The sequence below is a fragment of the Lygodium microphyllum genome, chromosome 16 (genome assembly GCF_053477565.2).
Source record: "Lygodium microphyllum isolate KBCC chromosome 16, Lygodium_microphyllum_v1.1.10, whole genome shotgun sequence".
Lineage (NCBI taxonomy): Eukaryota > Viridiplantae > Streptophyta > Polypodiopsida > Schizaeales > Lygodiaceae > Lygodium > Lygodium microphyllum.
This window is the reverse complement of record NC_141150.1, coordinates 83,659,157-83,686,292: the sequence shown is the minus strand read 5'-3', so window position 1 is coordinate 83,686,292 and position 27,136 is coordinate 83,659,157. Positions and strand designations below refer to the sequence as shown.

Here is a 27,136-nt window from a genome sequence, read left to right as displayed (position 1 = left end):
TTTCTTTAATGCTTTGGTGGGGCATCTGTTCAAAACATCGCAAGCACACATAACAACCTCCATCCAAAAACTGTATGGCAAGCTCTTTGCTTTCAGCATACATCTGGCCATCTCCATGAGTGACCGATTCTTCCTCTCTACAACCCCATTCTGCTATGGAGTATAAGCAGTAGTGAACTGATGAGCAATGCCCTTCTACTTCAAAAAGGAATTCAGCATATAGGGCATATATTCCCCCTCTCGGTCCATAGCAACCAAAAACGTCTAAAACGTTTAGAAACGTGTTTCGTAAGTTTCTTTCGAGAAGGGGTAAAATAGAAAATGCAAGATTCTTTTATAAAGGGTTTTTAATAGTTTTAAACTAGGGAAAGATGTTTCAAACCTCCATGGAACTTTCTCTTAAACAAAAACAAGTGAATTGAGCAAAAGTGATAAAACATGAAACAATATAGTCAATTCAGAATAACAAGTTACACATTCATGATCCATAATCTATTGTTGACTATTGTCAAAGATTAATCTTTGAATAAGCTATACTATAATCAAACCTTAAACATCATGATCATTGATTTATGCATATCACATAAAGAAAATTGGAAGACATTTTACATAGCCCATGTGCAAATAGCAATGTAAAATGGGTGAAGCGGCAATATGATGATTCTCATTTCAAAACAAGTTACAAAATGACAAAATGTCAAAATCCAAAATGAATCATGATACATCATAGATAACTCATAAATGAAACTAGAGTCATATAATGAATTGCCCAAACAATAATGGTCCATGGACACTACACTGACTAAGTGAAAATCTCAAAGAAGGTAAGACTCTAGAATCTAATCCAAAATCATGAACCCTCATGAGTAACTCATGAGTCACTACTCAAACTCATCATCATCACCATCGCCACCATCATCTTCCCCATGCTCATCCTCCTCACTCACACTCCAATCATCCTTTGTGTCATTTATGACACTAGCTCGAGCACTAATTGCTACCATCCTACTGGAACCTTTTGTTGGAATTGATGCATCAGCACCCCTGACCCTAGATCTTGTTTGATGCCGAAGTTGTGCTCTCTCTACTGCAAGTAAGGCCCATACCTCATCATCCTCATGTGTAGGATGCACCAATTCTTCTAAGCAAATTTCCACCTTGAAGGAGTTGGGGTTGATCTCATTTGGTCCCCGCAAATCTGTCTTTTGCATAGGACTATTGATAGGGCAAAAGCAGGTAGGTGCAAAAGTGAACAAGCAAAGGAGCTAGCATGGGAGTTAAGACTGTCGATGGTTAGCAGGGCAAGAGCGGACAATCGACGTGGCGAACAGGCGCACAAGTGGACAAGCAGAGGAGGTAGTGTGGGACTGTCAACGGTCGGCAGGGTAGTATCAGGACAAACGAGCGAGATGGGAGGCGTAAGTCGTGATGACACATTGTGCACGCGACAAGTCACGAGTGACGAAAGGTATGTTTCTTTCGATTTTTTTTGCTTTTTTTTTCCATCGACCATAGACTAGCACTAACCTTTCTTTTTTTACAAACTAACTCACGTTTTTTTTTTTCAAGGTTCCCCTTCCCCACGTTTTCTATGCAAAGAAACGTTTCGTAAGTTTCGAAAGCAAAGAAACGCGTTTCTTTGCTGCTATGCCTCAGTAAGAATAGAGAGTCTTTATTTTACAATCAGATTGGTTCTCAACAAGTGCTACAAAAGCCAAGAATGCATCATACACTTCTGACTTTCTCACCAAAGAATAGACCCAGCAGAAGCGAGTAAAGTCATCAATAAAAGTCACAAAATAGTAACATCCTCCCAATGACTTTGTCTGCATAGGCCCACATACATCTGAATACACTAACAATAACCTGGCTGTGGCTCTAAAAGCAATATCACGGGGAAACGAAAACCGATGCATTTTTCCCAAAATACATCCTTCGCACAAGTGCTCAAGAGATCTCTCCAAAAGAGGTAATCCATCTAGCATTTGTGTACGTTGTAAGCACATCAAGCTACCATAGTTCACATGCCCCATCCTAACATGCCATAACTTTGTCTGTATCATAGCAGGAGTAAGAGTCGATGCCAAGTATACTGACTGATCAACTGAAAGAGCATCCAACTCATATAACCCATGACATAAAGTGCCAGTCAAGACCAAACTCATGTGTTCCTTGTCTCTCACCATGCATCTGTCATCATCAAAGGTGACCTGCAATTCACAACGTGCCAAAGAAGAAATAGAGAGAAGATTCTTCTTTATACCTGGCACAACCAAAGCATCTTGTAAGCAAAGAATAGAGCCATCAATGGCTGTGAGCACAATCTCCCCAATACCTCAAGCAGGGTATGATGCATTATTGGCACACTGTACAGACTTGCCAACTGGAGCTGTATCAAAAGAAGCAAATAAATCTCTGCAAGATGTGATGTGCCTAGAAGCACCACTGTCAAAAAACCAAGTGCTTGCATCCTCAGTAGAGCTAAATGCTCTATCAGCCCAAGAAGAGTCATAACTACCTGTGTAAAAGCAATAGTCCCTGTCTGCAACAAAGGATGCTGACTCAGTAGCAGTGGAAGGAGCATCAAAAACAAATATCCTTGACTCCTTTTTCTTCTCCCTGGCAATGCGCTTTCTAAGCTCAGTGATATAGTGGCCTGGCTTCTTACAATAATGGCATTTTCCCCTTTTGGCTTGCGTGTCCCCTTCTTTTTTATTACCTTGTGAACTGCCCGAAGTCCCAAAGCTCTGCGGAGCATTCTTTACTTGGCTGCCTTTGCCATTTTGTCTAGCCATAAAAGCCTACTCAAAGGCTATGACATCCACACCACTATTTCTTCTTGTTTGCTACTCCTCTAGAAGCAAACTGACTAACTGAAGAAAAGAAATAGGTTGTGGGGCAATCCTCATGGTGAGGTTTAGAGCCGTATGAAAAGCCAAGAATGAAAGAGGTAATGAGTTCAATGTAGTAGATATTAGATGTGCATCTGAATAGTACTCATAGACATTCATAAGTTGCTCACGCAAGTCCTGAATTTTATTCAAGTGATCCTACATGGAATCACCCTCATCAGTCTTCAATGTTTCAAGCTCTTTCTTTAAGAAAAAGATGCGAGTCTCATTCTTACCAGCAAACATCTGCTCCAAAGTTAGCCAAGCTTCTCGTAAAGAAGCTGCAGACTGAATGCTGATCTTTGGGGAAGTGGCTGAAGTGGAGCAGTTTGAACAGGCTGAGGCGCCCAATGTCCACATCCTCCTCCAGGTGCCCGTTGTCCATGTCCTCCCGGAGGAGGAGTACCAGGAGCCACAACTCCGGGCCTAACTTCTTCTCCACTGACATAGTCCCAAAGATTTTTCGCAACAAGCACGTTTTTTATCATGAAGGACCAAAGTGAGTAGTTGTTACCATACAATTTGTCCTCCTTGGATGCATAGGTAAATATATCTCCTCCCTGATTTGCCAAGATAATCAATATCAAGAGAAGGCAAAAAAGCAATGTCCAAGCTGGAATAACCTGGAAATCTCCAAAATTCCCAAAAATTACAACAAATAGCTTGTTGCAATTAGTACACTAAGGTACACTCTATCAAAACTGTCTGTAATACACGTAGTCTAAGGTGCATTCAATGTTCCGCAACACTGTATGAGCAAAAACCCCAAAATTTCTTGCTTCAAAATTGTCCAAAACAGTCTATCACTGACTAAGACTGCAGTACATGTGCCAATGTCTTCAAAAACCTTAAAAGCCCCAAAATTCTTGACTTATTTGCCAAGAAATTGAATCTGGAATAGAAAAAAAAAAATTTAATGTTGTACCTCTAGTTGTAAGGCGGGATGGCAGCACAAGTGGTGGACAAAGCAGCTGCTGGGCAAGCTAGGCCAGGCAGCTAGTGGACCAAGGCCAAAGTGCAGAAGAGAAGCTACAGGCGGGGCAGCAAGGGCACGTTGGTGGCTGGCAACTCTGGAGAAGGCGGGCGCTGGTACAAGCAAGTGTGCGACAGGTCATGGGCTGTGCAGACCAGGACTGGGCGGGTGGCGTGGTCATTGGCAGGCGGTGTCAGAGGCGGGGGCGTCGCAAGCAGGGGCGACGCTTACAAGGTAGGGGCATCACAGGCAGGCGGCGTCCCCAAACAAACTGGTGGATGCAAACAACGCAGGCGTTAGTGCAATCAGGCTGGCAAGCAACTTGGGTGATGACACAAGGCATGGGCATCAGGTCAAAGGACGCAAGTGACAGGTCAGCGGCGAGAGGTCGTTGCAGGTGGTGTCCCTTGTCAAAGGCAGCGGTGCTGCTCGCGGATCAGTTAGCACAGGTGGGGCTGGTGCTCGTGGACCTGGCGCAACTATGGCGGACCTGTTGGGCAGTGGTGGCTGCTTCCTAGCTGGCGGTTCGAGCAACTTCAAACTATAGCAAAGCTTGACTATGTGAGAACTCCCGAAGGTTGAGCAGAGCTAAGCCCAGCTCTAATACCAAATGTGAGAGGTTGAGAGGATTGAAGCTCAACTGAGAGTGCAATAGACAGTGTGGAGAGCGAAGCACGACACCCAATGCAATAGACTGAAAGAGTGTAAGCTGAAAGTACAAAGTACAACCCTTAAACCTTAGGGTTGTAGGGGGTGTTCACACCCGAACATGATAAGTGCCCGTAAGTGTGTGACATAAGCACATACGAAAGAAGACGATAAGTCTGGGGGAAAAAACCTCTCATACCAAGAGTAAGAAGTGCCCCAGTGTCCTACTCATCACTGACACTCCTCTGTAAGCGTAGGCGTGAGTGAAACCCAACAACATCGCCTGTATATAATGGGAAACAAGAGACTGTCATCGCATGTATCTAATAGGAAACAAGAGAGACTGTCATCGCCTGTATCTAATAGGAGGAATATCAAAAGACCAGTTTTTATGAGTGGGAACTAGGAGATCTTGTCATTCTCCAAATCTAACAAGGTGCGGAATATTGAAAGACCATGTTCCATCAATGGACAATGTGAGACCCTATCAATGTTAGTATTTGGCATTGGAGAACCATGTATGTGTTATGATTCATGAATGGTCCATATATCTACTTGTAGATAAGGATAAATTTTGAGAACAATCTAAGGGATTGACATATGATCCAGATCCATATCTTCTTTTGCTCTTCAGCTCTTGAAGAAAAGACGTAGCAAAGAACTCAAAAGAAGCCACGGTCAAGCTGTGTAGAAAGGTATTTCGATTTCCTCATTCTTTGCTTTGAATATTTGAAATTTTATTTTTGTTTATGTATTGATATTGTGTTACATTTTTGTTAACTCTTAGATTTAAAATTAACTACTGTTTGTACTCTGTGGAGAATATTCTGTATAGAGTGCTATTACAATTGACTACATTTAATATCACATGTAACTGTGTAGGTAAAATCCAGTGAACCGTGTATATAAATACGCAGATAAATGCACTTAGTACACTGTGCAGAGCTTTGTTTTCTGTGCACTGGAGAGAGATTTGTAATGCTATGTTCTCTATTCAGATCTCTACAATTATTTGAGCATGTACTTGGCTATTGTAAGTTTAAAAGGGGAAACAGGATGGGCTCCTTCCCTCCATCACCAAATGACCTCTTCTTTTGGTAAGAGGAGGAAAGACTGAGTTAATCAAAGGCTGCTGTAGTATTTTTAAAAGCTATTTTGGGCCAATTATTTGCAACAGATGTCTTCTATAAGGCTCTTCAAAGGTGATTCTGCTAGATTTATAGTGACTTTGGGCTGACTTCTTGCAAAAAATTTCCTCCATAGTTGGTTTACAGGATGAATTCTGCATTCTCAGCTCCTGTTTTTCTTTGTCTGTTACCGTTAAGAATCTTGGTAGGGATGGCTGCCTGTCATCATAATTGAGACCTAAAGAGGAGATAGTTATCCCTTGTAGATAAGGGGGATGGGCGTTTTCCATGTTACTGCTGGTTCTTGTGTCTCTACTGTTCAGATATTTTCCACTCAGTTTTGTGTGTTGTTGATTGAGTGTGATTAGAGGCATGAAATCAATCCAAAAGGAAAATGCATCTATCAAGTTTGGCTTAACCACTCTGAAGCTAAGAAGGGGCGCTAGAAATATTGGAGTTTACGTTTGTACTCGTGAGCCTCATTTGGAAAAATAGAGTTACCCATTTTGAACTTATTTTATTCTAGTGCCCCATTCATAGAGTATAGTTATGTGTACCACAAGTCACATCAATTGTCGTGTCTTGGCTCACGTGCCTCACTACTGTTAAGTGGTTCACACTTTGTGTTATAAAAGGACGCTGGGTATCCTCTTTGTGTGCACACTTCATAAAGTCATTTCCCTTTTGCTTATTACTCTTGCAAGTGAATGGTGTGTCTGCTTGCACATGTAAGGTCTGAGGTTACTCCCCCTCCCTTTTCCCAAATTGCAGCAGCTCTAATTTTATATTGAGCTTCTTACAAGACGTGCTGGTTACCATGCAAGATCTGCAACTAAATTGCATGCCCAAGTGGCTGCTTTTGTGTATTCTGTTTTTGAGTGAAACAGTTCATTTTTTATCGTTTGGATCCTTTCATCACACAATGCTGCACAAACTGACTATCCACAACAAATTGAAACATGAAAGGTACAAGAACACTCGGCATTTATTGACCTGTCAAGTTTACTGAATAGAAAACCAACTTAATGATATAATATGCTCCTACTTCCCTCCCCACTGTGGATCCTACAATAAGAGAAAAAGAATAACCTGCTAGGATACAATTCTATTTATATGAACTTACCTCATCAGAATTTGTACAAATGCAGCTCTGTGCTTCCGGCTGAAGCCTAAAATTTTAAGTGATTTACCATCGCCTTGCATTAAAGGGGGAGGGCCAGGTGGTTCAGAAGAATCCACTGTCACAAACAGGTACAATGTTAACCATGATGATTAAATGGCAAGTAAACTCCTCACTGTGCAATTCAAGCTACACTTGATGTTCGTTTTGCAGAATAGATATAGACATCTTACTGGAGAGCATTATTTTAGGCGACTAGTCAAGTTTGAAAGCACATTAAAAAGAGTAAATTCACCTTTGGGCTTCTTTTTTGAGAGAGGTGTCTTCTTTTCAGCACCATCAAGTGCCTCCTTTGATGCAGCATTTGCTTCTGTCCCTATCCCTTCTGCTAGGGCCTCATCATCCTCATCATCTGAGCTAACAGATGCCATACCTGCAAGATCATCCTCCGCCAGAAGAACCTGGCATAGAAAAAAATCAGCATTCTTATTCGTCTTGTGTTTTCCAATTCTGCATCAATGTGAATTTAGATCTTCTTAAAACCTTTACTAAAAGGTCATACTAGAATAAAACAATCTAGCAATGGGCTTGATCATAGCTGTCTTCCGCACATAAGACCTAGTTCTGTAATCAGGAAAATTACACATTCTAAACTATTTTCTAACTGGAATGCACTCATGATGTGCATACCGAGGGTAAAAAGCATGTCAGGAAACAATAGAAATGCAATCGGCTATCTTCTATCACCATCTTCTTGCATCTTTTACAAAGTTATGCATGAACCTCTCAGTACAGTTTTGGACTCCACTTAATTTCATGATATGCAATCAGCTATCTTCTACCACCATCTCCTTGCATCTTTTGCAAAGTTATGCATGAACCTCTCAGTATAGTTTTGGACTCGACTTGATTTCATCATATTTTCCTAATCGGAATTCACATTGGCCTATCAGAAGGGCATATATCATGCAAACTCAGGTTATTTCTTAGAAAGAAAATAGCTAAGAAAACCCACTTGGAGTAGTGAACATCACTGCACAATCTATACAATAAAATCCCAGTCTCACAGGCCTATTGGTCACAAGCAGAAACAGGTTAGGGCATAGAAGCATGACCACCTTAGTAACAAAGTTTCAATGGTATCATAATTGATGAGTTTCTAAAAGCTCAAAGCTAAAGAAAATGCAAGAAGGTCAATCATCACTACAGTTTCTTTACAGGCAAAACATGAAAGATCCAAAAGCCTAAATCCAGTTCTCTACCAACAAGTCCACCACCATACCTAGGACCATTCCCTTCCATATCTCTGCTGGCATTGCTAAACATGAAAAGGTAAGCTGAATTTGCATCAGCCTCTTATATATTAACAAAGCCAGGAAAAAAATATTGCATTGTGCACTGTGCTGTGTGTTCTGCATTGCAGTATCACAAAAATGACTAGAATGAATTCCCCATCCCCTGTCCAAACTGAAAGCCAACCTTCCATGTAAACTTAGACTTCTGTACAGCCAAACTTGAAGGTAAAGAAACCAGTATTGAAAGATAAACTACACCTGTTTCCGCGCTCGCTTTCCTTTGCCAAGCTCTGCAGCTGCATCACGTTGCTTTTGTTCTTCAAATCTTTGTTTCAAAAGATCATCCCAGTACTTTGCTTTGGCTTCAGAATCCAATCCATTGGCATCTTGATTTCCTTCTGCATCTTTAGCATCCTCTTCATCTACATACTCAAAATTTGCAACCTAGATGACAACCCCAAAGTTCTTGAGTAAAATTCTCAAAACATGTGTTTTAGATACAATCAAATTTCTTCTCTGAAATAAATATGATGTACTTTTTTAGCACAGAAGTTGCATGTTTTTGAAGTCAATGTTTTTGAGCATGTTGAAATGATATATTGAAATACCATTGGAAATGTTTCAAACTTATAGTCGGTGTCTATATATCTTGGAGTTTCTAGAAATACGAAAGAAAACAAAAGGATAGCTCTAGTATACACCATCCAAAAGACCCCTTTAAAAAAGTTCAAAATGCCCACTCAGATTGCGATCAGCTTCATGTGAATAAATTGCCTATAACTACAAATTTCTTTCTTTCTCACTGGGTCAGTGCCTAATGGCAACATAAGAGTTTTTTATGCCAATTTATTTATATATAGAAACTTCTATCATCTGTGTATAACTTTCCTTGACTGGCTTTGAATAAACACTGTTCTGCAGTGACAAATTGCAAGTTACACCAAACCCTTTGACTCTGCAATATATTTGGGCAAAGTGCAAACAATTCACATGTTTAAGAACTGGCCTTCTAAGATCCTACTTAACCAGTTTAAAGGACTCATAGCAACCTTGAAAGCCTTTAACAGATCATCATCTTCCTCATCAGAGGCCGCTTCTTCAGCCTTAACCTGTGATCTGTCAAGCAGCCTGACACATTGAAAAGATTAAACCAAGAAACACATGATTTCCATTTTTTAAATTCTTTGGCCAAAAAGTTTCAACCCTAGTATCAAAGCACCCAATATATATTGCAAGCCAGCTGGTAGCAATGTATTATACCTGTCTATGGCTGCATCATCATAGTGAATTTGCTGAGATTTCTTGGTCTCATCATTCTCGTCTGCAAAAAGCTCTTTTGCTCCATACCTTAGAATGTCATCCAGCTCTTCCTAAACCAAAATTCCCTTTTTATTAGAGAGCCCCAAGAACAAAGCAGATAATCAGCATATAGTAGTCTATTTTGCATTACATTACCTGATTCAAAACTTGCTGGTTTTTGAGACGTCCCACTACTAGATGCTCAAGCACCATTTTCTTCTTTGTCATCTGCATCATTCTTTCTTCAATGGTTCCTCTTGTGACTAGCCTATAAATCATAACCTGAGCAGAAAATTATGAAATAATGTCAAGCTTCTTCACATCTAAAGTAACATCTTAACCAATGTCCAGACAAGTGTAAACCTTCTTTGTCTGTCCAAGACGATGTGCACGGGCCATTGCTTGGAGATCGGCATGTGGATTCCAGTCACTGCACAACAGCTGCTTGTTAATCATAGCAAATCACACTAGGAGATGGGCTTCAGGTACAGTTTCGAAACAAAACTCAGAAACCTGTCATAGATGATAACTGTATCTGCAGTAGCTAAATTTATTCCCAACCCCCCAGCTCGTGTTGATAGTAAGAAGCAAAATCTTTTCGAGTTTGGAGCATTGAAACGATCTATTCGAATTTGCCTTTCAGCTCCACTAATATTGCCATCAATACGTTCATAGCTCCATTGCTGTTGAGAACGTACTAGATTAATGATTACACTCCAGAACAGGAGGCAGAAATCCTTCATATATACTAATATCCAGTGACTGGAAACTTAAAACAAGAAGAAAAAGAGAGAATGTTCAGGGGTCATATCATACTATGTTATACCTTGAAGCTCATCCAATCTTCTAAAATATCAAGCATCACTTTGAACTGAGAGTATATTAGGACTCTGTGCCCCTCAGCCTTTAGTTTAGCCATCATCTTATCCATAAGTAAAAGCTTTCCCGATGCTTCTATCAGCTGCCTGTATGCCCGAACGAGACAAAACACCATTCTCTAGTTCAGATTTCAAAACTTCAACATCTGATGTAGAGCAGTGCTTGAAACAAAGTCTCTACAGACCTGTTAGGATCTTGACCTGTCCTCAGCTCCTCCTCCACTCCTTCAAGTAAATAAGGATGTCCACAAAGTTTACGCAATTCCATTACCACATTGTTGAGAGAGATCTATAAATGGTAAAGGACAGTTGTCAAACACAGTCGCCTTGCTTATATAGACCTCATAGTTTCAACTCAATATGCTACCTGAGGACCTCCCTGTCGAGCCAAAATTTGATAATTCCTGGTAAGAATGGCCTTATAGTATTCTTTTTGCAAAGCACTTAATTCCACTCGCAATATAAGCTCTTTCTTTGGTGGCAAGTCTTTCATTACATCCTTCTTAACCCCTGCAAAGAACAAATATTCTTCCGTCTCTGATTAGCTGCAATACAGACTATCACCAAGTTTCATCCATCATGCAAACATGAGTGTTGTATGCTTACAAGTTTACACAATAGAAGCATGCTTCCCATAATGTACAGTCTGAAGAGACCATTCTGAAGTTAAAATGCACAAAGGAATAAAACTTTTCCCTGGATGGACAAAAGAAGGCATGAAAGACCTTGGTTTTCCCTAGTAAGCAGCTACTCATAGAAATTGTGGCCACTCTGTTTTAGCGGGTTGAGAAAGAACCCTGGGGAAAGTGGGGGTCAATGGCATAGTGAGGAGCAAGATCAGGGGTGGCTGCATTGCCTGGGGTGGTATAAACACACTAATATCATGTTATGCCAATGAAGCTTCCAAGGGCACTCATTCATCCTCTCTGCATCTCTATTTCTATTGCCCTTTGAACCATGAAAGGTCAACCTTATCCTTGGCTAATCCTTTACTGCAGATTACAACTTCTGGTGCTAGTTTCAGCTTTCTGAATTCGTTCAAAGATACTTCATTCTCTGGAAGTGGTTTATCTAACACTACCAATCTGTATCAATATAATGGCATCCTAGTAGGGATATGCAAGGATACGTATGTATCCAAGCATACAAGGTGATTGCTCCTGATATCTACACTGCAGATGAGGTATTATATGAATCCATCCAGTGTATCATCTTATCAGCCGAAACATCATCCTTGTTCAGACAATCTTGCAACCTTTGGAATGTGCCCGCACAACTTACCATATAGTGGGTTCTTGCACTAACCACTAGTTCACTAGGTGTGAACATGCTCTAAAGGTTAGAGTAATTAAGGAGTCATATAAAAGAAAAATACCTTATTTGTGTTAGTAAGCAAGGAAGAACACAAAGTGGTATAGCAAACACTGTGACAGGCAAACATTGTGACACAGAACTGAGAGACAAAGAAAAAGAATGGATAATGAATCATGTGCGGTGTTGACACAATGGGGGAATAAGCCTAAGGTTTTCACATCTCTATGACCAAAATTGAGGTAAATAGGTCGAGTTGATGACAGAAAAAGATGCATTACACATTAAATCTTCATAAGCTCATTATTACAACCCCAAAACTCAAAGATTACCAAAGTTTTTGTGCCCCATAAGCATGCACCCAAACTTTAGAAGGATCCACGTCTATAAATAGAGGTTACCCAAACCATTCAGTTCATCCCTTCTTTGCAGGTCATGACTCCTCTGCAAGTTCCATCCAAAAATTCACACCATCCAGTGGATGTCCACTTGCTGCTGCTGCCACTCTCCTTTTAGCCCCAAGCAATCTGTCTACAGCACTTGTCCTGCTGTCTAGAGGAGATTTACAGCTGCATTTTCAGCCAGCCTGCTGTCCACAGCTGCTGCCCCACATTCTGCACCTGATCACCCAGTGTTTCCTGTGTCAGTAGGCCACCCTACATCAGCACGCACTCCCTCTGTTGTCACCCAACTTCCTACAGCCTCCTGTGATCAGCTGCCTTCGCATCTAGGTGGTTACACTACTGTGTTTATCAGATTCAGCCCCCAGACTGCTGCATTTTGGTTTCCAGCCTACTGCCCTCCCACTTTCAGCCTCATCTCAGCTTCAACTGGTGGTTACATACCTTGGGATCCATCTCTGATGGATGTCACTCTCCAACTACTCCTATTGCTTTACCTTTGTTGTGCACTCTCTAACTCATTTACAACATTCATTCATTCTCTTCAAAGTTCTCTTTCTTCTTTGTTTGTGTTTGGTGTTTTTGCGTTTATTGTGTTCTTGTCTCTATTATTGTTTTTAATCTTCTTTGTAGATCTTGTGTTTTCTCAACACAAAACCTAGCATCACTTCACATGGTATAAAAACCGATGCTCTTCTAAAGAGTATCCTACAGTTATCGTGGAGGCTTGGTTTGTGCAAGATACACGGGTGACTCATAACTAATTCACGATGTTTGAGACTCCTTCCTCTTGGGATCTCACATTGTCTTTTTAGGCTTCTCCTTCATTGGAAGCCTTCAGGAGACATTATGGCCTCAACAAGAGAGACAATACTAATTAAGAAAGCTAGTTGTATATGTTCCAATAAATGTGCCGTAAGTAATTAAAAAACCAAAGATAATTTCGTCATCAAAAGAAAGCAGGTGGACATAACCCCCGTCGGGTCCATCCAACAATAGGGTGATCCCAATTAGCTGGGAGCTTTTCTAAATCGACGATAGAAATAGAAAGATGATAAATTTACTAACTAGTCTCGTTAGGTAGAACCGACTTGCATTGTTTTAGGGGGTCGGAATGGGATTTTGTCTTATGGGCAGGAGGGCCTTGTTGAAATAAGAAGCAGGAGGCCATCTTCAAGGATCTCTACATGGAGTTGGAGGAGATCCACTGTCGAGTCTTACACACACATAGGGGTGGTCCAGTTGTTGCTCGAGTTGCAAGCACTAGGACCGGCCCTACACCAGCCATCAAGACCTATGTGAGGCGAGGCTCTCGGAGTTCCTCTATTGCACGTGCAATTGTTGTAGAGGATGTTCCAATTAGGATGCCTGAGTATGATGATGATGGGGATGTTGTAAGTGATGGCGACCTTGGTGAGCTGTTTGAGGCCTCTTCTAGTGAGGGCTGCTCTTCACCTTCTTCCGATGTGTCTGAGCTTGATGATGAGTTGTCCTCATGAGTCTAGACATTTTGTACTTAGTCCATTTGTCATTATACATTTTGAGTCCTTTCATGGACATTTACAATTGATGTATCTTTTTGGAGCACTCAATATATGACTCTAGTAACAGTTTTGACTCTTTAGACCTATATGGAATTGCAATTGTTTCCTAAACTCTAGTCTCTAATTCATGAAACATTATGATGATTGATCTATCTTTAAGTAGCACATTTTGTATATATTATTACATATACATATATATAATCTTACATGTATTTTTTAATGAATGTACAAAACAATGTATTTTATTCTTCAAAGTTTTGTGTATGTTGTGTACCGCACTAGTTCACGTACTAAACGTACAAAGCCACCCTGCTAGAGAAAGTCTATGTCCCATAAGACAAATCCTAATTTGGGAGGACCCATCCATCTATAAATAGACAAGTTGCATACCACTCAATTCATCTCTAATCTCGTTTTTGCAGATTGTTGGTTCCTATACTTTGCTATCCACAACCCACATGAAGGATATCTCAATTTGAGTTGCTGTCTACTGTTGTTTGTTGTTGGTGCCTATTGTCCATGGTGAACTTGATTCAACCTGTGTTTACAGCCTGTTCATCATCTATTGTTGCTGTTCAGGACCTTTGAACTATTGTTTGCCTACCATGTGGACTGGTGATCTATGTTTTGTTATTCCAGCTGCCGTCCTGCCATGTGTCACATCAGCCTGCATTTTGCAGTTGGCCATTGCAAGGCTGCCACGTCATCAAAGTTTTTGCATTTTGCTATTATGGTCCAATCTACCCATCTATCACCTAATCCGCCCACACCTGAGCTACATTTGCTACTGCTAGACATTCATGGAGACTATTTGTTGCATACTAGGATCTGTCAGAGTATGACACACCACTCTCTCCAACTCATATTCTCTCCCCCGGTCCAAGACACCGAAATTCGGGGGTCAGTATTTAACTTTGCATAGTGCGTTTGCTGGATTGAGCATTGTATATAGAGCATTCATTCATTACCTTCTTCAGTGTCCATTGTCTTTGAGTTACCCTAAACCTAGCTATGTTCTTTATCAATCTATGCTTTGTTGTACAATTGTGTTTGTTATCTATAGACAAGTATTTCTTTATACCCCTTTGATCATTCATCGTCAAACTTTCATCTTAGATCCACCAACCATCTCCATCGCCACTCATATCCCATCAATATAGCTAGCGCCCACCCTACTTGATGACATAGCCATCAGCCAGAGATCTTCATTCAACTACCACCCAACCCATCGCTTGCACCAAGAAGCTGTGGTCTGCTGGTCACCATCAATATGACCTACTGTACCTATGTTTTCTAAAGATCACATTGTGTCTTGCATTGTCAACTAGTTGCATGCTAGCATCATCGATTGCCATCATTTAGCCACATGCACTACTGCCATTTTCAGGCCGACATCTGTGTTTTGCTACTTGAAGGCATCCGTGACATTAGGCTAACCCTCAAGACTGCATTTTGCTCCTTCAATTGCCGCCATGATATCATCATCAGCCTAATGGACCATTGTTGTTGCATTTCAGGATCCATGACGAGCACGACACACTCTTAGAGCTATTCTCAACATCTACAATACCACTCTCAACTCACCACTCTTAAAGCTATTCTCAGCCCTATTACAAAGTTTCATTCCTTCTTCATCTCTATAGTTGTGTTGCACTAATGTTGTACCATCTACATTTCTCTCTGTGTAACCTAGCATTCTATACACTCTAGTATGACGTGTCGATCATCTACCTCCTTTGAAGGAAAGGGAGCAATAAAGACCTATCTAAACAAAAACCTTTCTAGTATTACTCGCTTGAAAAGAATAGATATTATACAAAAGTTGTGATAAGTTGTGCCAATTGGGCTTTGAGAGTGAATTGGTATCAATTTTGACCCTAGGACAGTTATTTGGACAAGTGTCAGTGGTGACACTAGGGATTAGCATTAATTAATTAATTAATGCAACAAAGGTTAGGGACCACTCCAGGGCGCAAAGGGCCTAGCAAATTTAATTATGGATGGGCACATTTAACTTTGGGTAGGGTCAAAAGGACTGAAATTAATTTTCAGGATTATATAATTCTGAAAATTACTTAAATGGCTGGATAATGCTGAAAATGTGTTTAGAAGGCTGCATTTAGCAAAAATGCCCATGCAAACTGAGAAAACGTTTTTGGGGGCTAAGTCTCAACCATTCAATTAGTTTACAACCTCGAAGAGAGAGAGAGAGAGAGAGAGAGAGAGAGAGAGAGAGGAGTTGCTGGTCCATTTTCTGATCAGAGAACAGCAATTTGTTGTAGAAGGTATTAAGCTAAAACACGCTTTTTAGCTGATTAGCATTCTTAAACAGCCCCAAAACACACTTAATCAATGACAACCCTAAAACAGGGAGCAATCCGAGAGAGTTTCAGTGGTCCCCCAAAAACCCTAATTCTTTGGGGCACCCTTCAACATCTATAAATAGACAGGCTTCCCCCATTCAGTCTCATCCCTCTTGTGTAGGTTTCTCACCATTGTGTGCAGATCTCAGCCATCAGTCTCCAACCACGTGGTGGTCCAGCCTTCGCAACTGCTCCCATCACCTCATTCTACTGTTGCATTTTACTACAGCGTTCTACTACTTCGTTTTCCTGCGACGTTCTACTACGGCATTCTACTACTACGTTTTGCTGCTTCACCCACATCATCAAGCATCATCCTCTACAGTCACCTTAGTCCCCTCACACTCCAGTGATCAGCATTTGGTGTTTCTCGCACTTCGTTACTCCGACTGGTGGTCACAGCACTTGGGATCCGTTTCTGATGGACGTCACTCTCCGACACACTACTCTGCCCTTGAGTATCTGTACACTCTTACATTCATTTGTGGTATTCATTCACTTTAGAGTTGTATTCTTCGCTCCCTTCTTCTCTTTGTGTTTGAGTTTCTGTGTTTGAGTTTTGAGTTTTACGTTTAGGGTTTGAGTTTTGTTTTCTGTCTCTTTGTGTTTCTGTCGTGGTCGTACACTCTGTGTTTCCTCAGTGCAAACCCTAGCAGTTTTCTTTACATGGTATCAGAGCCAGTGCTCTTGTAAAGAGTATCTTGTGGATATTGTGGAGAGCTATTCTTTGTGCAAGGCACACAATATGACTCGTAATCGAATCACAATGTCTCAGGCACCTTATTCTCTAGTTCCTATGATATCCTATTAGGCTTCTCCATCACTGGAGGCCCTGAGATGGCATTATGGACTTGGTAAGAAGGACGACACTCCGCTTTCACCTTCATCTTCTTTTTCTACTCCTATTCCAAATTTCACTAACATGTCAGAGGAGGACTTTGAGGAGTACTATCACACCAAGTACGGTGATGTTTACACCCCTCCTACCAGTTTTGCTACCACATTCGGACTGGTTGGTGAGGTTGGCCACCTCTCCGATCATGAAGGGCATACAACATTTGGAGCGTCTGGAGATCCATCTTCATCATTCAACCAAGTCCAATGTCAAGTTTGTACAACCCTTTTGAGTTGAATGAATCAAAACGCTCGCATGTTTCTTCTTTTGAGGTGCAGGATCTGGATGGCTTTGTGTATGTGAACTTTAATAGAGGGGGCTCACGAAGCAGACAGAATTCAGATATATCTACAGCTTCTGTTTCATTTAAGGATGTAACACACACTTCTCACTTCCCTCCCATCCCACCCTCTTCTACCTCCACCCTTGATCATCTCTCTTCATCCTTTCAAAATCTCGGATTATACTCCACATCCGCTTCACATACACTAGGGGTTGGATCATCCATCTCCGCTCCTAACACCTCCTTCTCTACCCCATTCTCTACCTCTTTGCACCATGGTACTTCGTTAGGGGGAATGCCATCCTTTAACATAGTGCCTCTCACCTTTCTGCAAATGAGCACACCCATAGCACCTGGGATGACTGTGATGGGCATCCCCCTCACTATCCCCAGCCTCACATCTCACATGACCACTCAAATGCAGGGGTTTCCATCCTCCACTTATGGTGCGTCTTCCCACTTACCTTGGGCTACACCTATGCAAGGATTTCCATCTTCTGCTCCACGTGTTCCCATCCCACCTCCACCATGGGCTACTCATGTGGCTCCCATGCCCATGCCTAGTCAACCCATCCCTACCTATGGATCCACCTTGCACACTCACCGTATGCTTGGTGGGCACTCTGGGACCCATTCCCAAGTATACTCCACTCCCCTATCCTACCCACATTACACTTTTTCACACTACCCATCTCCAAGCACTACCACTCCTATTGCAACAGCCAAGAATGCCTTAACGGATAAGACTCGTTTTAATGGGTTGAATTTAACCACTTGGTCGAATTTCATGCAACAAGTGCTTGAGTCTCAGGGTCTTTCGGACCTCATCATTGGTCTAGATCCTATGCCGGACCCTCGACTAGTTCACCCTGACTACATCCGTCGATAGAGAGCCCACAATGCCATAGCCAATGTTGAGCTGATGCAAGGATTACTTCCTGAGTTTCACTCTCAATTACAGCACTTCCGCTATACGGCCCGAGATCGTACTCGACACATAAATCTCGACTTTGAGATTCAAGAGTTCTCTATTAAGGAAGGGGATAATCTGAAAGTCAAGCTAGTTGACTATAGGCGCCGAGTTCGCCACTACTAGCTTTCCAAAGTCAAACGACGATCAAGTTACATTCTTCTTGAATAAGTTGCCCGAAAAATACTTTGATTTCATTCAGCACATCATCTCACATCCTCAATCGTCAACCTTCTACGAGTTTGAGTGCCAATTCTTCATCACAGTCTTATTCAAAGCAGAGGGGGTTGGTTGCCTCTTCTTCTGAAGGGAAAACCAACAATGGCAAGAACTCGCAAGATGCGAAGGCAAGCCAATCAAAGGGTCACTCCTCTTCCTTAGATGGAACCAAAGAATCTAGACCTATTTGGCAACAACTCCCTAAGAAAAATTGGTTTTGCACACACTGCCAGAGAGCAGTCCATGTGGACGAGTGTGGCTCCAAGACCCAAGGTTTTCCACCTAAAAAGCCTCAGCAGACCGCTGCAACTGCACAGTCCAGTGGGGCAAAGCCTTCCGCTCCTACTACATCTACTCCTTCAACACCCGTTGCTGTTGGACATGTGGCCTGAGCATAGCCTCAGCAAACAGTCTCTTTCACTACCCTTGAGGGGCTGGCTGATAGGTCTGTAGATCCCGATCCCATTGCATTTCATGCATCCATCTCACCTTCTTCTCCACCTCATCATGCGTTCCCTTGGTAGATCCTTGCTATTGGACATACGCGATTGTAGACACCTTCTTAGACTAGCATGTCTCTAGGTCCTTTAGGATACCCTAGGTCAGTCTAGAATCCATTTTTCGCACTCTTAGATTTGGGCCCATAGGATTCATTGTCTTTAGCTTTTCCATTCTTAAATCTTCCACTACATTTACTCACACACGTACACATTCATTGCATTGTCTTTTCAATTAGATTTTCTCTCTATAATGTTTTGCTTTGGAGCATCTCATCACTGACCTCTATGTTTGCAGATTCTCATCTCTTTTGTAGGGTTTTGTCTTTCAGTATAGAGCTAACTTGCAGATTGCTTTGGTCCTACCTGGGCTAGAGATGTGGGGATGCGCACCATTCCTTTCATGGTTTCATCATCCTAGGAGTGCATTCTCTTCTTCCAGTATGGAGCTTTCCCCTACCGAGGCGGATCATGCAGCATCTCTCTCGATGCTATCATGGCAGTGACTTCTACCTTGCTCTTCCAACGAGGTGTTTCATCCACTTCATCTTCTTCCATTCCTTATGGTTCTCAGCACCACACGAAGACCACAATCAGGCTCCTCTTCCTTCTTCACCATCTACATCCAAGTTGAGAGGGGGTTCCTACCCTTCTTGGTATTCTACAGTCTTTAGCATTTTGTCTTCGACATCAGCTTCTCCCCCCTGTTGTATCATTTTCCTTTGCATTGCATGATTTCATCATCTTTGTACTAGGGCGCTTGGGCAAGTAAACAATTTCCCCACGAGAGACACTGTCCAAGTGACACCTGCTACATGAGCATTCTTCAGCATGTAACATACTTTGCATCTCATTGTGCAAAGCACCACTTCAGCGGATCCTAAGCTATTTCCACCGGCAACTGTTGTCACCACACCATCATACTCCATCACATAGATACCTCATCATTTTTTTCCCTCATCATCGACACCCTCGAGCGGATGGATAAGCTTGTATTGTTTTGTGATGTGTTGGGTGTACCCTCCCTACTCCCGTCTTTTGGGTCACTATTACTCAATCGGCCGCATCCCATAAAATTCAACTTTTTAAAGTTCAATGTGGTATCATCCGCCTTTGTAGAGCTTGGTAGGCCACTGAGCAGCCAACGTGCATCCTTTGTTCGATGCCCTATCCTCTCTCGGATGACTACCTGGACTCCCTTGGTAAGATAACCATCGCCTCTGTAGTCTGGGTAGGCCACTGGGCAACCAACGTGCACCCTTTGTCCGATGCCATGGCTACTTTGGGGTGGGACGCCTTGGGGTAAGTTAAAATCAAAGTGGTTAGCCTAACCTTTTGACTCGGTTTTGGGCTTGAGAGGGGATATTGAGCTAAAACACACTTTTTAGCTGATTAGAATTCTTAAACAGCCCCAAAACACACTTAATTAATGAAAACCCTAAAATGGAGAGCGGTCCGAGAGAGTTTCAATGGTCCCCCAAAAACCCTCATTCTTTGGGGCACCCTTCAACATCTATAAATAGACAGGCTACCTCCATTCAACCTCATCCCTCCCGTGTCAGTTTCTCACCATTGTGTGCAGATCTCAGCCATCAGTCTCCCACCACGTAGCAGTCCAGCCTTCGTGACTACAGCCATCACCTCGTTCTACTGTTGAGTTTTACTGCCACATTTTACTGCGGAGTTCTACTACGTTTTACTGCCGCGTTTTATTGTGACGTTCTACTGCGGCATTCTATTGCTATGTTTTGCTGCTTTGCCCACATCATCAAGCATCATCCTCTGCAGTCGCCTCAGTCTCTTCACACTCTGGTAATCAGCGTTTGGTGTTTCTCTCACTTCATTACTCTGACTGATGGTCATAGCACTTGGAATCTGTTTCCACTGGATGTCGCTCTCCGACACACTGCTCTGCCTTGAGTATCTGTACACTCTTACATTCATTTGCAGTATGCATTCACTTCAAAGTTGTGTTCTTCCCTCCCTACACTCTTACATTCATTTGCAGTATGCATTCACTTCAAAGTTGCGTTCTTCTCTCCCTTCTTCTGTTTGTGTTTGAGTTTCTGTGTTTGAGTTTTGAGTTTTGCATCTAGGGTTTGAGTTTTGCTTTCTATATCTGTGTCTGTCTCTTTGTGTTTCTGTCCTGGTTGTACACTCTGTGTTTCCTCAGTGCAAACCCTAGCAGTTTTCTTCACAGAAGGCAGCCATCTAGGGGCTGCAGCAAGCAGGGGATAGTAAGAAGACACCTTCTAAGGTCTCGCAACACCATTCTTGATCAAATGACAGCATTTTGGAAATGCTTGGCAATAGGTAACTGCATTAAATGCAAGCTAGAGTAGGTAGCAAGTAGATGTTAGGGTTTTCTCACAAAGAAAATCAGATTTCTCTTTCATCTTGCCTTCTTCTCACCTTCTCCAGTAATTTCTCCAAATAAATCTCAGCATTTCTCAACCATTTGGAGCATATCTCAACACATTTGGTGGATAGCAAGAGGATTTTTGCTGTAAATCCTAAATTTCTGCAAAATTAGGGTTTGACAGTCACCTCGAGACCCGTGCCAATAGGAGAAGGCATCATACATTGAATTCAGAACTTGATTGAGTAATTGTCAGGGAATTCATATGCCAACCCATTTATTGTTGTAAATTGGAGCATCATTTGGCTAGTTTATGACTCCAATTGTGCAAGTCCTAGTAAAAAAGTCAAGGGGCAAATGGCCCAAATTGCTTGTTGCTGATTGTTATCACAGCAAGAGGCTTTTGGAACAGCAAAGGAGATTGTGGAATCTCAGCTTGTACTCATTCCATTAGCAATCAAAGTTAAAGAAATACCGAAAGGGGCACCAATGTTGGGGCCAACAAGGTGTCCAATGTCTAAGATTATTAAGGTAAATTGTGCATTTTAATTCATGTGTATTTGCCGATTGTTGTAATAAAGTGCTTAATCAAGGAATTACCACCCTCTCCAAGAAGGCAGGCTGGTTAGAGGTGCACTTGGATCTCCCCCTTACTCAATGCATTATGACTTATCTAATTGCTCAGTCATTATCCATCATCATAGTAGATTCTTTGGATTCCTAGGTTACCCTTAGGGTCCTTAGGCTAGTCACGCTAAGATCCTCTAGGTTACATTAGGCTCATCTCTTTAGGACAATCTAGTTAGATCATTAGGCTGCATAGGCTACCTAGGCCTCTTTAGCCAACAACAAGCTAAGTCTCACTTTACCTTTTCCCTCTTTTTTATTCCATACTCACTCATGAATCATTTACCTCTACCCTAACACTTAGATCTATTTCTTTTTTAACCTTAGATCCATTTCTGTTTTAGCCTTAACCATTTCTATTAAAACGCTTCAAATGTAACACTTAGATCTATTTCTTTTTTATCCTTAGCCAAGTACCAAAAGCATCTCAATATGAAACAACTGGTGTGTAAGTTCTAGTTTCTCTTCTAGTACTTACACATCAGGTCTTGTATTTCAATTAAGCATAACAAAAATATACCGGTCCGACTATGTAATAGGAAGATACCAATCCCAACTTGGCGAGTATTGCCTCCACATTCTTCATCAGCATGAAAATGGAGATAGTGTTCTCTCTTTCAAGGTCAAGTCACATGCATCATTCCACTTATCATAGCTGCCATCTTTCTTCATTGCTCTTTTAGCTAAGGTGTGTTAATTATTTGACACCAATTATCGCTCCACTACTGTTTCCTTTATTAGGTGGACAGCCATCTTGGTGGTTGTCCCTTTAAATTCTTGACTATCACAAGAGCCATCTTCGAAGGTCAAGTTTGGGCATACCTATGACACTTCGTCAACATAGAAGCCATCTCGCAAGATCGAGTATGGGCACATCCCAGCTACCTAGGTAGATACTTCTCCGCCTAGCTCTACTAGTTGTGGAGTGCAAGGTCTTTCTTCTTCATCCACCAGATTCTACGATATTGGTGATGCTTGACTAGCATTAGAGTCATCTCCATAGGTCGAGTTTGAGGCATTCTTCATCCACTAGTTTCGACGATATTGGTGATCCTTGACTAGCATTAGAGTCATTTGTAGAGGTCAAATTTTGTGCTAACCTATAACACTTGGTTAGCACAAGATCCATCTCTCGAGATTGAGTACATGCCCATCTCAAGAGCCTAGAGAGTTGATTCTCCTTCCAACTCTGCCCTCTACATTTGGCTGCATCAAGCTTCAACATTTCATCAAGTTCTCAACCCCACAAGCCAATATCAGCTCATCCTCTACCTTTAAAATTGGCATCCATGGTTTGAGAGGGGTTTGCTTTTTTTAGAGTACGCAGCAAAAGAGGAAACACAAACACCAAGAGAGAAGCAAAGAAGAAACTACAATGAAAGAAGAGAATGGAAGGAGAAAATTTGCATTGAACTCCAAAAGCATGCTGAATACAAAGAGGATTGATCAGTCCATACATGCAGCCCAAGTTGTCAATAAGAGCAACGGATCAGGTTGACAACGGAAGGCAGCACCGGAAGACAAAGAAGAGTCCCTATACGTCGAAGTGTGCTGAAACCTGCAAAGATGAACCCGTGAATGATCACCTAACTGATTGGGCCTGCTATAAATAGCAGAAACTGCCCAAAACTGGCCAACCTAGTCAAGCAGGGGGCAAATTTACTGGCTGACCTGCATCTAGAGAATAAAATATTAAAATTACCACAAGAAATATTGAATGCAGCCTGCATGATCAAATCGCCACTTGCACAGTGTGAATAAGTCCTCCAACCACTGAAAAGGAAATGCAAGGGCTGGAAATTGTCCACTGACACTGAATATACCTGAAACTCACTAGAAAAGAAATGCAATGTAATGCATGCTCTAGAAAGAGCTGCCTCCTCTGTCAAAATACATGATAGACTGTGCCAAAGCTCCTAATGTCCCCATCTAGCTCAAACTAAGGCTCAGATGCAAGAGATGACTATGCATGACACACAACTACCAACAGCTTTCACCACATGATACACGCAGGTTTTGGCTTTGTCTTCTTCTCCTTAACATCAACACATTTCATTATTCATTATTATCATATATCATTGTAAAAAGACAATTGGGCAAGTGAACAAGTCCCCCATGAGGGCGCTGTCCAAGTGACACCTTGTTGCATGAGTATGCCCCTACTACATTACTCCTTTGCATTTGCAGTGTGGATATATGTTGGACCCTTGAACATGATGAAAACTTATGTGAGTAAACACCTCTCCAAGGTGAAAACCCATGCATTATGTAGCATGATTCCCTTTTACCTCATTGAGTGGAGCATACATGAGCACTCTATTGCTCACCCAAGATTGTGAGCAGTTAACATAGTACATCTACTTGTTCACCTGCCTAATTTAGGGTTGTCAATGTGTTATCTCCTGGTTGTGAGCATAGTTGATAACATATGTTTCATACTTCCATACATGTACAGGTATGAAAGTATGATTCAAACCCCTGGGCTGAATCATATGTTGCCCTAATTTTTTGCTTAAAACTTAGAATATGTAAGAATGATAAGTTGAACCTTGGTAGGAACTATAAACATTTCGACAAGCTTACACTCTAAAAAACAAGCATAAAAGACAATCAAATTTGACAAGGGAACTGTATGAATTTTGAGAGAGTCTAGGCTATAGAGCACTCAGAACTACAGGATGGGAGAGAGGGAGAGGATGGGGCTGAGCACTCAACAATGAGCACACTGCAATATGCATGGGTTGAGCACACGCTACCCTATTTTTGCACATGCTAAGCACACTGCCCTAAATCTGAATTTTTGCATATGCTGCCCTGGTTCTACACAGTGCACAGCCTGACAATGGATCTTGCAGTTGCACACGAACAGGCTGAGGCACGTAGGCTGCACATGCAGGTAATTTACAGGGGAAAATATTGAGACTGCAGCAAAAAATTTCAGTGAGAGAAAAGCAATAGTTTTGACAAGTTGGGAGCCATTTTTTTAAAAACCCTAAAAATGGACAGGCATGAAATGGCTTTTCATACGTCTGCATATCAAACGTTTACAAACATCTGGTATGCTGAATTATACGCATCCGAATCCAACAATGGTTGTGAGCTCTTGTCAAAGTCTAACTGATTCATGGGAGCTCTCATAGTTCAGTGTGCTTTTGTTGTGTGTTTTCCAGTTTTTTCTATCATTCTGCTGCCCTCAGTCACACTGTGACTACCACGTCATCATCCATACTGACATGTCAGCATCTGTCCTGCCACATCATCATTTTTGCAGTCAACCTATGCCATTGGACTGCATTTATTACAATCGGCAGTTTTCCAGCAGCAGGTCAGCCAGTTTTTGGGAACTTTGGCTACATATAGCTGTCCCCACACTTGGGGGATCACATTCTTCTACAGGTTGCTGATTCACACACTCTATCTCCGGCATACTACTCCATCTCCGATGTTGCTGCTACTATCATTATTCTCAGCTTGATCTAGGTGCCCTCACTGACCCCTCAGGCTGCCTACAGGGACTAATCCATCCACACTCTTGTATTCAGCATTCATCTTCAGTAAGTGTAGATTTCTTCCTTCTTCTTCTTGCTCTCTCTTCCTTTCTCTATATGTTAGTGTCCTTCTTCCGTTGCCCACTCTCACACTACTACCCATTATGTTTTCTATGCTCTACATCGACACCCTTGATTTTGGTTGTGTATAATTGAGCCTTACTTTTGAAAGAACTATGAAGCCATCTCAAATCCCAACAAACTCCCAAAAAAGGCCTTGTTCACTAGGGCATCGCATCTACAAGCCTAGTAGGTCCTCGGGCAGCAGTCCAAAGTGACACCCTTGGCCCAATGCCCTAGTCTCCTTAAGGTGGGATCTATTGAGTCAAGGTTGAGCCGTCTCTTCACTCCCTTTGATCTCCCTTTATGGGCCAAAGGGTTTCAGAGCTCCCAATTGTGCCTTGTGAATTATCATTTTTTTGGCCCATTAAACAGCCCCAAAAAAGGCATGTTTACCATTTTGCACGAGACAAAAGACTTCTTCTCACTCCAAGGTATTCTATAAAACCGGACTCAGTATGTACATCATTCATTATCCTTGAGCTCAGCCATTCCACCTTCATCATTTACCTCATCTGCCTTCATCAAAGGCTGCCACCCAGTCATCCCAGCTGCCACCTAGCCATTCCAGCTGCCATCCTGCCTCCTCATGCCACTCTACTCTCATTGGAGGTGTTGCCTTCTGTTGCCAGCTTCTTGCCATCTTCAGCAGTTGCCATCAGCTTACTTTGAGCATCCTCCAGCCATTGCCAACTTCCCACAACCATCTGACAACTGTGTTTTACCTGCCAGCTAGCATGCAACTGTCCCAGCTTGACACATGACCTTATACTGCTATGTTTTGATCAAGACCTGCCTTGGACTGCTGGTTTCTTCATCTCCAGATCTGTGTTTCGCTGCTACAGCTCCTCGCCAGCAGATTCTGCATCCTCAACATCATCCACAAATCACCAACTATTGCCAGGCTGTATGATGCTGTGTTTTGTCATTCCATCCCCAAAGATTGCTGCACTTTGACATACAGCATGCTGCCCTGCTTTCCTCAACTCTCTACATCAGATTTACTGTATCAACTTCCATAGTTGCCAAGGGTTTCTGAAACGGGAGGTATGAAACAGGTTTCATAGGTTCATACAAGTTTTCAAAAACATTAGAAACGACTTTCATTCAAGATGGAAGAAAACCACAGTGAGACTTTATGCATATAGAGTATGACTGACATGATGTAATTTATCATAATTCATATTCATAATTCTATACAATACAAATGAAGATTTAACATTGCATCAACATATACATGCATCATGTTTCATTGTCCATGACAATATTAGCTTTAATTATAGAAGCCATCAATATACACATGCATTATAGACAACAACTCATTCTAGCAAACAATGTCAATGTGTCAAATAACTCCACGACAAATGTCGATTACGAAAGTTCAAATACATTTTTTAGGGTAGGAACTTTTTTGAGTAAAATAGATGTTTCATAGGTTTCTAAAACGCCCAGGTATGAAACGAGTTTCCTAACCTTGTGAAACGAGTTTCTTGGCAATTATTGTATCAATTGGCCCTTGGCTACTGCATCAATCACCATCAGCTCTAGTCCAATGCATCGACGTCCTTCTTGGTGGTTTAACTGCACTCTAGTTCCATTCTTGGAGAACGACACTCTCCCTGCGTCCACTCCCATGAAAAAATGGTGACTATTGAACACACTCTACTCCTTAAGCTCCCTACACCTGTATCACATTCTCTCCATTCATTTGTTCATTTGGCACTCATTCGTCCATTGCTTTCTTGTTCTTTCTGATGCGTTCTTGTCTATGTCCATTGTGTTTTAGTCGTGTTCATACACTATTTTTTTTTTTTCCATGCATATATTC

General features: G+C 41.8%; 1 protein-coding gene across 1 annotated transcript in view; it reads right to left on the bottom strand.

Moving 5' to 3' along the window:
* Window positions 1-27,136, bottom strand: part of PKL (chromatin remodeling factor CHD3 (PICKLE)) — an 81,723-nt gene that overhangs the window by 37,213 nt on the left and 17,374 nt on the right. The window contains exons 14-24 of the mRNA XM_087696052.1: window positions 10,599-10,741; window positions 10,417-10,520; window positions 10,180-10,318; window positions 9,867-10,036; window positions 9,717-9,783; window positions 9,510-9,635; window positions 9,315-9,424; window positions 9,104-9,182; window positions 8,313-8,498; window positions 7,055-7,220; window positions 6,763-6,877 (exon numbers count right to left, since the gene is read on the bottom strand). Coding sequence (XP_087552178.1) covers window positions 6,763-6,877; window positions 7,055-7,220; window positions 8,313-8,498; window positions 9,104-9,182; window positions 9,315-9,424; window positions 9,510-9,635; window positions 9,717-9,783; window positions 9,867-10,036; window positions 10,180-10,318; window positions 10,417-10,520; window positions 10,599-10,741 — 1,405 coding nt within the window. The remainder of the gene's footprint in view (window positions 1-6,762; window positions 6,878-7,054; window positions 7,221-8,312; window positions 8,499-9,103; window positions 9,183-9,314; window positions 9,425-9,509; window positions 9,636-9,716; window positions 9,784-9,866; window positions 10,037-10,179; window positions 10,319-10,416; window positions 10,521-10,598; window positions 10,742-27,136) is intronic.